Genomic DNA, 15,484 nt, shown 5'->3' with positions numbered 1-15,484 from the left:
ACAATTCTTTAGCTATGGAGGCTCACACTGCTTGGTGGATGGTTTACTGCCCGGGCTCACAAAGGGCAGCAAAAGGCTCCAGGGCAGCTAGCTATTCCTCACAAGGCGGGGGACCGGATGGGGTAGGATGGGGACAGGCTGAGATAAGTGATTGGAGTCATGGCAAATGAAAAACATCTCGTGAAGTTTCTTGTTTGACACATCTCCAGGATCTCATTTGCCAGTGCCCTTTCGGCAGGAAATCACAGGGGCTGTCATCCAGCATCCTGATAAGCCTCAGGCAGTCACCGAAGTTCACTCCTGCTACGGCAGACATCTTGCCATCCAGAGGGGAGAGAAACATTCTCCACTACCTGCCAATCTCAGGAAAGCTCTTCCTTTTCTATTCTCTGCTTCCAGCAAGAAGAATGGTGCTCAGGTAAGAGCCTGCTCAAGAACTATCTTCTTGCAAAAGCAGTTTTGTTTTCTTCCTCTTAGTCTACATGCTCGTGAATTCATCTCAAGGTAGGGCATGCAGGACACCAGGGGCACCCCACGGCAAATCAGGGGACATGAAGCTCCCTCGTGATGCTTTGGGGGCTGGCAGCTTGGACTGTGGGAGAGCCAAACAGGATCCACCAAGTTCTTTTTGCTTCTATCCTCTCTCCCTGTACTCTCTCTTTCTCTCCAAACATTCAAATCTGCAACTATGGAGAGGTCTGTTTTGCTACTTTTAATTTAGGGAGCAAGATGGCAGGCTGGCATGAGACTCCAAAGCTAAATTGTTTTAACAACCTCCGCTTTCACAGATTTGCTTGCTATTCAAAGGTGGGGTTTTTGTTTTGTTTTGTTTTGTGGCTCCTGTATCTGGCATTACCCCAGCAGAAAATGTAGGGCACAAGCTAACAGGATATTTGGAGCGTTTGATGAAAGGTCTGGTTACACAGGTATGGGCAGAGCTAAGGAAAATCTATCAAGGATGCTGACTGAAGCCCCCAGAGATAAGGCCTGAAGAGAAAGGGGAAGAAGTTACCAGAACCCAGGAGGGCTGTGGCGGTAAGGGTAGTTGTAGCTGTGCCTGTGGGAAAGGGCCACCAGACGGGCTCCAAGTCCTCAGGCAGAGTAACACCTCCACTGCCAAACTGCAGCCTGGTGGACAGAGAGAGCCAGAAAGTCACAAACCCCCAGCTGCCCTCCTCGCGCCCTCCAGCTCCTGTCTGTGTCTCCCTTTCGCTGAAAGCAACCAGGAGCCAGAGACAGAGGGAGCCCGTTGATGAGGACGATAAGGACAGAGAGGCGGGTAGAGAAGATGGAAATGAGATGTGATGGCAAATGGGGAAAATCCATGTCTTCTTATGGCCTCCTCCCAGTTGATGTTTCCTGGGACTTCGTGTCTCCCTGCGAGTCGGTCAGTTTCTCATTGTATCTCCTCAGTATGTTTGTTTCACTGTTTGCATCTCCGTATCTGGTGTCACTTCTCCGGAATAATCTCTCATTATCATCATAGATGCCTTGAGAACTGATTTCAATTTTGTGGGGTTTTTTGTTTTGTTTTGTTTTTTAAAGTAGGAGTACACAGGTATTTAGAAGTACTTTAAGTTTATGATTTTGGCTGCCCTAGAAAGAAATCCATTGTAAGAGTGACCTACACTGTGTCCCCCACAACAGAACTGGGCACCGGGGACCACTAATGGACAGAAAGAAAAGGACTTCCTGTCCTCATAGAGCTCACACACTGGGCCATTTCTGGCCAAGAGGCTTGGCCATACTCATACCTGTCACAGTAAAAGGTCACATTCCTTTCATGACCCTAAATCACGATCTCCTTTCTGGTGGATGGACCACGCTAAGTCACTGAGATTGTCCACAGGTTATGCCTGAGTCTTCTGACTTCCTTGTCTTAAGAGAAAATCTCAGTCCCAGGCAGAAAGAATGCCAAGCTCAGAGTCCTGTTGTCATCACACATAACCCGTCCAGACTTTTCAATTCCTGCCTCCCCCCGCCAGACCTGGCACGAGCCCTAGAATATTCCCATGTCAGTAGAGGGTCCATGTTGCGGTAGAGAGAGCCCAGTTTTAGAGTTAGAGAGAGCTGGTCTGAATCCAGGTTCCAGAACTTCAGAGCAACGTGGCCTTCAGCAAGTATCCTAATTTCTGCAAGCCTCCGTTTCCCTCCTCGGTAACATGGAGACAGTAATCCTCATGTAGCAGGCTGGCCCTGAGAATCGGGGCACACAGCAGGTGCTCAAGTCTTGTTTGTGTTCCCAGGAATACCAGTGGAGGGTTTCTGAGCATCGATCCCACCACCCCGGCCTGGGAGGGCACACTCACACCAGTGAATGGAAGTGACGAGGACCTTCTTCCAAGTAACAACATGGAAATCCTGATCGTGACTTTGCTGACCTTCATCTTTGCCCTGGGCGGGCTGGTGGGAAACGTGACCGTGCTCTGGCTGCTGGGCTGCCGCATGCAGAGGAACGCTTTCTCCGTCTACATCCTCAACCTGGCAGGAGCTGACTTCCTCTTCCTCTCCTCCCAGGTTGTATATGCCCTGGAGGCGCTCATCAACTTCCATTCGGTGTACTTTTCCATCCCCAGATTTTTCACCACCATGTGGACCTTCGCCTACATCGCGAGCGTGAGCATTCTCAGCGCCATCAGCACCGAGCGCTGCCTGTCGGTCCTTTGTCCCATCTGGTACCGCTGCCACCGCCCGAGACACACGTCAACTGTGACGTGTGGCCTGCTCTGGGCCCTCTCCCTGCTGCTGAGCATCCTGGAAGGGAAGTACTGTGGCTTCCTGTTTAGGGATTTTGACCCTGGGTTGTGTCTGGCGTTTGATTTCGTCGCGGCCGCCTGGCTGATTTTCTTATTTGTGCTTCTCTCTGGGTCCAGCCTGGCCCTGCTGACCAGACTGCTGTGGGGCTCCCAGCGGATGCAGCTGACCAGGCTGTATGTGACTGTGGGGCTCACAGTGCTGGCCTTCCTCTTCTGCGGCCTGCCCTACGGCATTCACTGGTTCCTTGTATTCTGGATTCAGCAGGGTTTTGATGAGTCCCTCTGGCATCTTTATCTGGCTGCGCTCACCCTGTCCTGTGTCAACAGCTGTGCCAACCCCATCATTTACTTCTTTGTTGGCTCCTTCAGGCAGCGGTGGCCCCGGCAGCGGAAGACCCTCAGGATGGTTCTCCAGAGGGCCCTGCAGGACGCATCGGGAGGGGATGAAAGCGAAGTCCGCCTGCCTCAGGAAACTCTGGCGATGTCGGGAAACAGTCTGGTGCCCTGATTCGGCGTCTGCCTCAGTCAGACAAATGTGGCTTTGAGAACCAACTCTGTCCCTATGGGTTGGGGAGGTTTTCTTCACTTCTCTCGGCCTCGGGGCCCCTGACCTTCAAACCCTAAAGTTGTAAGATAAACCTTACGGTTAAGATAATATCCTCCCTCGTGAGGACTGCAGCGGCACCTGTGAAACAAACACTGAGTGTCGCGCCTCGGGGACTGCCTTCCCCAGGGCCTTCGCTCCACCCCAAACTCTACCAACTCCGGGGTCCGCTTTAGGAGAACCCCACCTTCAGCACAGGCTGAAAGCAGCGCAGGACGGTCTAAATTCGTTTGGTCGCTGCACTTGGGAGGGACTGGAAGAACATTCCATGGCAAGTTTCTGTGGTCACCCTCCTGCATCCTGTCTCCATAAAATTGAAAGAATTAAAGAGCAGACTAGCCTCGGAGAGCAGTCTTCTTTGATTTTGGTAGGGCCTAGAATATGTCCCTACCTTAATGTTTATTGAATCCAAGACTTAACGAACGAATAAATGACGAATTTTTAAACCAAGCCTGTGCTAAACACCCATTTCCCAGAATTGAGTCACCATCCGTGAGTTTTTCCTTCGCCATTTTCAGTCTGTGCGAGCAAAGTTAAGTTTTATAACTGGATAAATCGACGTTGAAGCATGCTTAAGGTTTGAGGCAGGTCGTCTTGCTATGATTTCCTGTCCCAAGCCCTCCTGCGGAACCTCATAGGGGTCCCTTCTCACTCCCGCTGCACCCCCACCCAAGTGCTCTCGCACTGGTTCTCCCTCCTGGAAGCTCTCCGGTCCTTCGTGGCAAAACGTCTAGAACACTAGACTCTTCTCTAGTCCTCAGAGAACAGGATCTTTGTCAGATTTACTTCTTATTCCGCAGAGCTCCCAACGTTAGTTGTATAAATCTGATTACAAATACCTCCAAAGTTACACGTTCTATAAAAACAATATATTAAGTTCAAATGTTGCATCTTTTAATAATTTTTTACTTTTTTAATTGAGGTACAATCAGGGGAGAGTGATTGCACAGATCACAAGTGCACAGTTCAGTGAGCTTTGGCAACGGTATACCCACGTGACTCGAGCCCCAAGCGAAACATAACACATTTTCATCACCTCTGAAAGTTCCCTCATGTCCCTGTTACATACTCCTCCTGCCCCAGAGGAAATCTTTATTCCTATTTCTTTTTTTGTTTTTTGTTTTTTTTATTCCTATTTCTATCACCAAAGATTAGTTTTACCTGATCTTCGGCTTCACATACTTAGGATCATTCAATGTACTCTTCTGTTCCTATCTTGTATCACTCAGCGTAATATTTTTAGGATGTACCCAGGCCACGGCAATTGCATATATCAGCAGTCTTTTTGCTAAACCTGAGCGCTGTCTCATCGTGTGAGTGCACCGGTTTATTTTCATACGGATAGATATCTATGTAGTATGCTATCACTGGCTATTTTGAATAAAGCTACCGTGAACATTCTTATTCACGTCTCTTTCTGAATATATGTTCTTATTTCCCTCGGATAAGTAACCTGAAGTGAATTTGCTGGGTCACAGAAAGATGTCTGCTTGACTCTGAAGAAATGCCAAGCTCCTTTCTCAAGTGGTTGTGCTATTGCACATTCCCACCAGCGATGTCTGAAAGTGCCAGTTTTTCCAGATCCTTCTTCACAAACACTGCCAGTCTTTTGAATTTTAGTCATTCTAATGAGTATAAAGTGGTATCTCGTCGTGTTTTAATTTGCATTTCCAAAGTGACTTGTGAAATTGGCATCTTTTCCTGTGCTTGTTGGCTACTTGTATTTTTTTTTGAAGTGTCTAAGTTTTGCCCGTTTTTATTAAGTGTTTCCCTTTCTCTGTTATTTATTTGTAGGAGTTTGTATACATGCTGCATGAGTCTTTCCTTAGTTAGGTGCGTTATAAATATTCATCCTGTTGGTGGTTTGCCTATTGATTTTTATTTTTTTAATTTTTTTAATGTTTATTTATTTTTGAGAGACGGAGACAGAAAGAGAGGGAGAGTGTGAGCGGGGGAGGACCAGAGAGAGAGGGAGACACAGAATCTGAAGCAGGCTCCAGGCTCTGAGCTCTGAGCTGTCAGCACAGAGCCCAAAGCAGGGCCCAAACCCACGAACTGTGAGAACATGACCTGAGCCGAAGTTGGACGCTTAACCAACTGAGCCACCCAGGCGCCCCTCGCCTATTTATTTTTAAATAATTTTGTACTGTAGAACACTTTTAGATTTATGGGAAATTTTCACAGAAGTACAGAGGGTTCCTGTCTACTCTCTCTCCCCATCCCCATTCCTCCCGCCCACAGGTTCTCCTATTACTAATGTCTTCCATTAATGTGGTACATTTATTACAATTGATGCACTAATATTGATACATTATTATAAACTGAAGTCCATAGTTTACTTTAGGGTTCCCTCTGTGTGGTATATATAGCTCAATGGATTTGACAAATGCAGATTATCACACATCTATCATAATAGTATCATATAGAGCAGTGTGTCTGCCCCAGAAATGAATACGTAGGTGTAGGGTCTGTTGTTGTTTCTTTTTTGACTTTTATTTGCATGTATTTTATGCAGAATTTACTCCCAGGCCATAAGTTTTAGTTTCTCCGGTTTCTTCTGTGATATCTGTTTCTTCTGTGCAACTTCCTCTTCTGGTTTAGGACCACTCTGCTCTTTTTCTGTAAGGATCATCTCAATGTGGCAGAGAGAGCTCACGTGTGGGTTAATCTGACCGTGAGCCCTGTAAGTTCTGTGCCGCATCTTGGGGGCTTTGTTCACCCGGATGTGCTCCATGACCAGAGAATCTACATGTAAACCCTTAAGTTCAGCCTTACTCTCTGCATTTTTAAGCACGTGCAGTAAAAATGCAGCACTCTTTTTGGGCCACCGACCCTGTGCCCAGCCCCACTGTTTGGCCTGGACACACCTACCAACTCCATTGTAGCGTTGTAACATTGCTTCTGCAAAGTGACGTCTTTCAGAGACGTGGTGACTTTTCGGATACGCCTACCCTTGAAGGCCTGGGCAGTTTCACGTGTGTTCTTAAAGTGAACATGAAGGCTTGAACCTCTTGATTGGCACGATTTTGTGGGGGTTCCCGGGTCAGGTGAAGAGCGAGCAATTTTCAGATGTCATCTCAGGCCACTTACGGGAAGAGCTATTATTACTATTATTATTTATCCTGGTTTGGGTTCTCTGTGCTACCTGGATCTGTGGTTTGGTGCCTGCAAATAATCTGGAAAGCTCTTCGCCATTATTACTGCATATATATCTTCTGTTCCTTTCTCTCTTCTTTTGATATTCCTATTCTATGTATTTTTTACCTCTTGTAATCATCCTACAGCTCTTGACCATTCTGTTCCCTTTTTTTTTCAGTCTTTCTCTTTGATTTTCAGTTTAGGACGTTCCTATTAACTTACCTTGAGGCTCACTGGTTCTTTCTGGAGTTTTATTTATTTACTTATTTATTTGTTTCAAGGGTAGAGTTTAGTGATTCATCACTTACGTATAACACCCAGTGCTCATCCCGACAAATGCTGTCCTTAATGCCCATCACCCATTTTCTCTACCCCACCCCCATCTCTGTCAACCCTCAGTTTGTTCTCTGTATTTAAGAGTCTCTTATGGTTTGCCTCCCTCTCTGTTTTTATCTTATTTTTCCTTTCCGTCCCTTATGTTCATCTGCTTTGTTTCTTAAATTCCACATATGAGAGAGATCATATGATATTTATCTTTCTCTGAGTGACTTATTTCGCTTAGCATAATACACTCTAGTTCCATCCATATTGTGAGGCCCACGGATTCTTTGAAAAGCTATAGCTAGTCCAGTCAAAGGCATTCTTCACTTATGTTATAACGTTTTTATTTTTAGCATTTCCTCCTCCTTATAGTCTTCATCTGCACTTGCTTTTTGTCCACTCTGTCCGCTAGATTCCTTAGCCTATTAATCACAGTTGTTTTAAATTCCCAGCCTTCTAATTCCAAATCCTCAGCCATATCCTGAATTCTTTACATCTTATATAAGGAATCGGTTGATCCTATTGTTAATACTGACAGGTTACAAGACAGAAGTAATACTTTACAAATCAAATCTATAACTGGGGCACCTGGGTGGCTCAGTGGGTTAAGTGTCTGACTTGGGCTCAGGTTGTGATCTCGCAGTTCGTGAGTTCAAGCCCCATATCTGCTCTATGCAAACAGCTCAGAGCCTGGAGCCTGCTTCGGATTCTGTGTCTCCCTCTCTCTCTGCCCCCCATCCTGGCTCATTCTCTCCCTCCCTCTCTCAAAAATAAATAAACATTAGAATCTAAAAACACAAAAACAAAAACAAACCCCAGATCAAATCTATGGCTGAAAAGAGTCTAGAAACAAAACTGAAACAAGTTATTGCTTCTGAAGGAGAGGGCTCGGGAAGACTTACTATTCACTTGGTCCACTTCTATGTCAGTTGGAAAGAAAATGTAAACCTGCGTGCATTACTCCTAGGACAATGAAAGAGCGTGGGGCAGGCCGTGGAGGGCCTTGAATGACAAGTAAGGAGGGTGTCTTTATTCTTAGCTATAAAGCCTCCCAGCGCAGCCTCACATTGCTTGGCATGGCTCCCTACCCACACAGCTGGCAGCCACAGGCTACAGAACACCACTCCTCTGCAGGCATGGGCAGCAGACAGGGCGGGGATAAGCAGAGGTTGAGAGAGAGGGGAGTAGACTCAATTCAAATGTCGAGAAACATTTCGTGAGGGGTCACGACTCAGAGAACCCCACACTCTCACACGCCAGCAGATCCCCGCACAGGAGGTCACAGGGGCCGTCCAGCATCTCGATAAGCCTTGCTCCCGCACCAGGCTTCACCACCGCCACCGCTGCCGCCAGCACCTCCCCAGGGCAAAGAAGCGTCCTGTGGCGACAGTCAATCACAGGACAGTACAGGGCAGCTTGCCACCTCCAGCCAAAAGAATGGAGGAAAGGCGCCTTCATCAAGTATTTCCTTCCAGAGCCACTGTTGGCTTTTTCCTCTTCTTGCTCACACATGTACCTGATCTGGAAGAGCAGTATTCGGGGAGCCACAGGGGCTCCAGCAGGAAAAGACAGGAGGCATGAAGCACCTTCTGGCACCTTCTGGCCACTCTCAGGGCTGGCAGCCTTGACCGTGGAAGTCCGAATCGCTAATCCACATTGTTCCCCTCGGTAGACCCTTGTCCCATTCTCGCCTCCTTCCCTACCATTCAGATTGTGCTGTCATGGTGAGAAATCTGTTGCTTTCCTTAATTTAGGGAGCAGGATTGGGAACACGCACGCATCCCAAAGCTAAAGTGCTGTGAATAACCTAGTCATCTGTTTGACTTGCTTTTTGAAACTTATTTTCCTTTCAGTATCTCTCAGGATGCCAGCAGAAAACAGATGGCCTAAAATGGGATAATTCAGAAGAGTTTAATTAAGGGACACTTTATCAATATGGGCAGATTTAGAGGAAATTACATGGGATGGTGACCGATACCCCCAATTGAAAGTAATGGCAGGAGCCTTACTATGACGAGGCTTAAAAGACAGGAGAAGTTACCAGAACCCAGGAGGGCTGTGGCGGTAGGGGTAGTTGTAGCTGTGCCTGTAGGAAAGGGCCACCAGACGGGCTCCAAGTCCTCAGGCAGAGTAACACCTCCACTGCCAAACTGCAGCCTGGTGGACAGAGAGAGCCAGAAAGTCACAAACCCCCAGCCGCCCTCCTCGCGCCCTCCAGCTCCTGTCTGTGTCTCCCTTTCGCTGAAAGCAACCAGGAGCCAGAGACAGAGGGAGCCCGTTGATGAGGACGATAAGGACAGAGAGGCGGGTAGAGAAGATGGAAATGAGATGTGATGGCAAATGGGGAAAATCCATGTCTTCTTATGGCCTCCTCCCAGTTGATGTTTCCTGGGACTTCGTGTCTCCCTGCGAGTCGGTCAGTTTCTCATTGTATCTCCTCAGTATGTTTGTTTCACTGTTTGCATCTCCGTATCTGGTGTCACTTCTCCGGAATTATTTCTCATTATCATCATAGATGCCTTGAGAATCAAATGCAATGTTGTTGTTTTTTTTAAAGATGGGAGTACACAGTATTTGTAACTGTTTGTTTTGTTTTTTGGGGGTTTTTTGAGAGAGAGAGAGCACACAAGCAAGGGAGGGACAGAATCTTTTTTTTTTTTTTTTTACTGTTTATTTCTTTTTGAGAGAGAGAGAGAGAGAGAGAATGTGAGCAAGCAGGGGAGGGGCAGAGAGAGAGGGAGACACAGAATCCGAAGCAGGCTCCAGGCTCTGAGCTGTCAGCACAAAGCCTGACGCAAGACTGGAACCCACTAACTGTGGGGTTTTTAAAGGGGAAATTCAGAGTCGGAGATTACCTACGTATGGATGAAAAGGGTGGGAAAACTTATTCATGAGGAAAGGTGGAGCGTGTACATTGAGCAAACACTGTGTAACATCTATCCCATGTTCACTTTGGGGTAGAGACAACATCAGCAAGAGGCAAAATTCAGTCCCTGACCTCAGGAGGTTATCTTAGGACAAGGGGAAGGGGCTAGGGGCATGGCCTGAGAGCTGGTATAAACTGGATGGAGTCTTGGGCTAAGGAATGCAGGGCCTTGCTTGTTCCCGGGCTGGAACCATATCAATTGACCTTGAGCCCAGGTGCCAGTGGGTTTGTTAGTGGGGGTCTCAAAAGACAAAATAGCTGATTGGCGGGAAGCAGTTCTCTGAAAAACAAGTTTTAAACTCTCTGCTTTCAACCTCATAACTTTATGGGTCACAGTTTCAATTCTCCCTTGAGTTATGGCCATTCCTCAATCTTGAGGAATTGGGATGGTGACCACTCTGGCTACTTCCTTATCTCTTTGGGTGAGGTAGCTTTTGGGTAAAGAGCAGTTTTTGCAAATCTGTGACATACCTACAGGCAGGGCTGAGCAGAAAGTTCTAAGCTATGGGTCATAGCAGCAAGGGAAATAGAGGCAATGACAAGCCAGACATGCCAAGTTTCTCCCTGCTAGAGATTCAAATCCAGGCTCTACCACTTTTGGGCCTGAGACCTGGAGCATATCACTCAACCCCCTTGTGCTTCTGTTTCGTCACACGCAAGATGGGAATGATATTAGTCTTTGCCTCACTTGACTATGTAGAAGATTGAAAAGGTAATAACAGTAAGGACTCAATCAGCTGCTACAGTTCATCTTCGAGTAAGTTGGTCCCTATTTTTCACCTGGAATCTGCAAGAGCATCTCTCTTTTCAGGCAAAGCCCTTCATAAAGTGGGAATACAAGCTTTTTAGCGCCCCCTCCCCATTCTCTTAAACAAATGCTTTAATCTGCAAAGAATACTCAGAATCACATGCAGGGAAAATAGGTGGGGTTTATACAATACATCTCATAGAAAAATCACTTCATAATCCCCTTCTGTATTTCTATGCCTCAGCTACCTCTATCCAGATCCAGCGCTGTCTCTCTCTTCTACCCTTGCTTCCTCTTCCTCTAAAATGCAGAGAAATTCAGTTAAGCTGAATCCTCTCCCTAAATTATGTGCTTAGTTCTTCTGGGTGCTCACTCAAGCCATATGCTGACCCTCCCTGGGTTGGGGACCTCACGGTGGCCATCACTAGTTATTTGTGCAGGCATTAGGAATTCTTTAACACACACCAGAACTTTCCACAGAAGGAATACTGAGAAATGAAATGTTCTTCGTTTCCTTACGTGTGTGTCTCTGGGTAACGAATTCCATTAAGAATTTTTTATGTTACACTGAACCTAAATTTTCCACTACCCTTAGGCTCCTCATTCATTCATTCATTCATTCCTTCATTCATTATTCATTTGTCAATTAAAAATTTCTTGACTATCCACTGTGTCACCCACACAGAGTTAGGCCTTGGGGACACAGCAATGGACAAGAGTAAACCCTTTCCTGTCCTCATAAAGCTGACACATTGAGCTATTTCTGGCCCAACAGCCTAAGGCATCCTCACCATGTCATGGCAAGAAGTCACATTCCCTTCATGACCCTAAATCATGATCTCCTCTTTCCTTGGTGGGTGGACCTCTCTACAGTCACTGAGATTTTTCCGTTGTTCATGCTTAAGACTTCTGACTTCCTGACCCTGAGCAGAAGCCCTTGTCCCAGAGCAGAAGTAATGCTGGCCCAGAGTCCTGTTGTCTGTCATCCCACACAACCTGTCCAGACATATCTGCCTCCTGGGGACATGTCATGTTCTAGGACAGTCAGTGGGGATGTTTGGATCACAGAACATTCCCATGTCAGTAGAAGGTCTGTGTTGCAGGAGAGAGAGCCTAGGCTTTAAAGTTGGAGAGGACCAGGTTTGAACTCAGCTTCCAGGACTCCAAAGATGTGCAACCTTCAGTAAGTTTCTTAATTTCTGCAAGCCTCTGTTTTCCTACTCTGTAACACAGGGACAGTAATTCTCAGGTGGCAGGGTGGCTCTGAGAATCAGTGAGCACACAGTGGGTGCTCAAGTCTCGTTTGTGTTCCCAGGGACACCAGTGGAGGGTGCCCCTGGGAGTACACTGGGGTCATTGATGAAGTCTCTGCCCTGGTCGGTCAGAAATGACTTTGAGAGTCGACACTGCCCTGTCAGACTTGGCGATTATTCACTCTTCTCTCAACCTCGAGCCTCTGAAATGCCTCAGTGAATCCCCAAAGCCTTCAAATTGATTGTTTTTAATCTGGTTCTTCTAGTTTTTCCGAGAGAAAGCGTTAATCTTCTGAATCTTCCTTATCAAATCCTTTTTTTTTTTTTTTTTTTTTTTTGCCAATTTTCACTGCAATGGAAAGGATCACTATCCAAAAACCATAAAACCCTTGTTCATAATTGTTTTCTATCTGATAGTATAGGAAAAGAAGATCCCTTATTTTTCCCTCAGGCTATGTTCTCCTAAGACTCACATTTGATCCTATGACCGGGGGCATTCTGCAGTTAGAAAGACTGAATAAGAAAGTTCTGCTATTTTTAACTTCATTGGGTTTTCCGGGTTTGAGGAAAACGATGTCCTTTGAGGCATACTCTCTACCTGCATAAAAACAGTTCAGGTAATTCAGTTTATCAAAAGTCCTCCGGCGGCCTTTGTCCATGGCAAGATGACAAGCCGGAATTAGGTTCCAATAAAGAAAACCATGGCCTTTGCTCTTGAGAATTGGTGAGTGGCTATTCAGCTCTGGCCTCAACCAGTGTAGAGTCTAGAAATATGTGTCACCAGTTCTAATTTGGCCATTGCAACCTGCATCGATTTCAAGATAAAAATTATCTTGGGAAGCACTTATTATTAGCTTGCAGATATTAGGTTTGGGAACACTCTGTAAGCCTCAAGATTTTGTACCGATTGTTCTGGCTGTGACTCTGTCAGTTTCATGGCCAGTTCCCACAAAGGGCAGGACTGCAAACATCTGATCCTTCCCTGGTCGTGTCAGTTGTATTGATAAAAACTTAGACTCCGTACAGAATGCTGGACTGCTCTCTGCCAGCGGTTTACTCGGCCCTCACAGAACTCGGCAGACAGGGAGGGGCCACCGTGAGATGGTGTGACAGCACAACAGGCTGTCTGCTCCTCACAGAGGGTGAGGCTGCCCCCAGACTTGCCTTCCGAGAGAGGAGCTAACAAATGAACTCGAGTACTCAGGAGACAGCACAAGGTAGCTATGAGAATGAAGCCAACGACAGTTTTCTATTTTTCCACCCAAATACATCAGTCATGACGGTAACGCGGTTCGGCACTGAGAACCCTGGTTCCTTGACTCCAGATCCAAAGCTCATCTCTGTCCAGCCCGCTGCCGTTTCTACATCCTGTGTGCATCTCCTGATTTCCAAATGCCGTAGGAGGGCTTGGCTGTAGGTTTGGCTCAGCTGGAGTGCCGGGTCGTGGGAGGAGGCAGGAAGAGACGGTTGTAGCCTATGCACCAGACACGATACTTTGATGTGATGCCACCGGCTTAGACTGAGGGTTCCTGTGAGAGTCAGCCCTGGGAGTCTGTGATTGCATCAGTCCCACAGCTTTGGCTGACTACGTACATCATGAGGAGGTCTGTAGAAAAATTCCATCTAGTGTGTGAATCAAAGACTGCTGGGTTTCACCTGGGCAACTGGGTCTTTTGGTGTCAGGGACATTCCTCTTCACGGTGGCTACGAGGAAACAGAGTTCCTGGATGCTTAAGCTTAGCCGCTGCCACCCACACTGAACCTGCTGGGCCCTGATATGTCTCTCTTATCGCCCTTAGGACATTTGCCGTAATGATTCATCTGTATGCCTCCTCCTCCGCCACGCCGTGAAGTCTGCAAGAACAGATAGCATGTCTTTGAATGCCCGGTGCATGGGACTTGTCCTGCAATTTTGAAGCGGTTCAGATTACCTTTCTCAAGCAGCTCCTACCTGAAAATCATGGTATCGTCCGGCTTCCTGAAAAGACCGGCTGTGTAGCCAGGCACCACGGTAGCGCAAGCATCCCCCGGCCCAAGAGAAAGTGTCCTCTGGAGTCCCTTGGTCTGAGGAAGACTGTGCCCTTTCGTTGCAGATCTGTTTGCTGCCTCTGGGGGCGCAAAGAACGAGGGAAGGAAAGCGTTTGCTCCCGAGCTCCTTCCTCCCAAAGCTAACGATGATTGTCCTTGTAGCTTCACCTTGGGGTGGGTCAAGCAGGATATCCACGTGTTTCCTTCAGGGAGAAGGAAAAGATTTGAAAGTCCCTTTTGGCACCCGTGGGAGCTGACATCCACAACTGTTCCTTTATGCATGAATCCAACAAACTTTATTTAAGCCTACCTGGTCAAGCACTGTGCTGTTTCTGTGTAGAGCAAACACCTTTTAAATAGGTCTCTGGCTGGTAGACCCTATCTTTTTAACCAATCCTGTTCATTCTACTTTGAACATATATCGATTGATGCCCAATAAACGCTGAGCCCTCGGGGCCATTCGCTGAATCTCTAGTGCGCCTGGACCCTAGAACGCTGACTTAACCTGCATCACAAGAACCAATTGGGTCTGTTTCTAATCCCATCTGTGCCAGTTGGACTTGTTTATGTAATTACCTAAACCAAATGAAATGCGAATCAATGTAATAAGAGAATAAAAGGAGAATTATAATTTTAATGAAAATTATGAGTTTAAAAGGGCAAAAAAAGCCAGTCTCAAAATTATTGTTATTGAATTATCCTGACAACTATACTAGATTGAAAAAATTGACCGATATTGAAAAATATCCTCATGCAGAATGCTGTACATATGATGTTATGCTCCGCATTTTAATAAATCCAACTGCAAATCACAAACAATGCTTAACGGATGTGCTTTCTGCAAGAAAGAGTAGAACTCTATTTGCAAATCCACATTCAAAGGGAAGTCCTTCTTTCTCCTTCATTTTTGGTGAATGAGTTCTAAGTAAAAATAAAATATTTATCCAAGTGTATCCTTTTTCATAATTGCCATTTAACGGAACCTTGCAATTAACCTAACCACTTGTAATCTTGAATTTATCGTTAAGTGAGCTTTTCATAGCAAAGTCACTCAGCCATTCTTCTGTTGATTCTATAAATGATAATTGAACATCTTCTATGTTCCAGACCCAGTGCCAGGCAATGGAGATTCAAAGGCAACATACTCATCTTCAAGGAGCTCACAGTCTGTGGAAGGAAGGAGCCTACTGCAAGCAGACTGCTACACAATGGGGGAGGGGGAGGGGGGCGGAGGCACCGGGGAACACAATTCAGCCCATAACAAGATCCTTATTAAATATTTGCTGATGGGTCACCTGCGTGGCTCACTCAGTTGAGCGTTCACCTCTTGATTTCAGCTCAGGTCGTGATCCCAGGGTTATGGGATCAAGTCCCACATCGGGCTCACCCTGGGCATGGAGCCTTCTTAAAATTCTCTTTCTCTCTCTCTCTCTCTCTCTCTTTCCTTCTGCCGCTCTCCCCCACTCATACTCTCTCTCTAAAAATAAAAAAATAAAATAATAAACACTTGCTGAATAAATCCATTCAAGAATTTTTCTGAATATCTGAAATTGTTTCTTTTTTTTTTAATTTATTTTTGAGACACAGAGCAGGAGCAGGAGAGGGGCGGAGAGAGAGGAAGACAGAGAACCCGCAGCAAGCTCCAGGCTCCAAGCTGTCAGCACAGAGCTAGACACAGGGCTCGAACTCACGAACCGTGAGATGGTGACC

At 46.4% G+C, this 15,484-nt stretch overlaps 1 protein-coding gene and 1 pseudogene across 1 annotated transcript; one reads left to right on the top strand and one right to left on the bottom strand.

The window, feature by feature from the left end:
- Positions 1–407: 407 nt before the first annotated feature.
- On the top strand, positions 408–3,264 carry MRGPRX2 (MAS related GPR family member X2). Its single transcript, XM_047072024.1, has 2 exons — positions 408–418; positions 2,247–3,264. The coding sequence occupies exons 1-2, from the start codon at positions 408–410 to the stop codon at positions 3,262–3,264; spliced, it is 1,029 nt and encodes a 342-aa protein (XP_046927980.1).
- Positions 3,265–5,878: 2,614 nt separating this feature from the next.
- On the bottom strand, positions 5,879–6,423 carry LOC124505991 (60S ribosomal protein L17-like; annotated as a pseudogene).
- Between the last annotated feature and the right edge of the window lie 9,061 nt (positions 6,424–15,484).

The sequence above is a fragment of the Lynx rufus genome, unplaced genomic scaffold, assembly GCF_022079265.1.
Source record: "Lynx rufus isolate CCGP_SWC_20201006 ecotype Redwood Valley unplaced genomic scaffold, mLynRuf1.p SCAF_9, whole genome shotgun sequence".
In the NCBI taxonomy this organism is placed as follows: Eukaryota; Metazoa; Chordata; class Mammalia; order Carnivora; family Felidae; genus Lynx; species Lynx rufus.
Note: the sequence above shows the minus strand (reverse complement) of the source record. Positions and strands in the feature narration are given on the sequence as shown.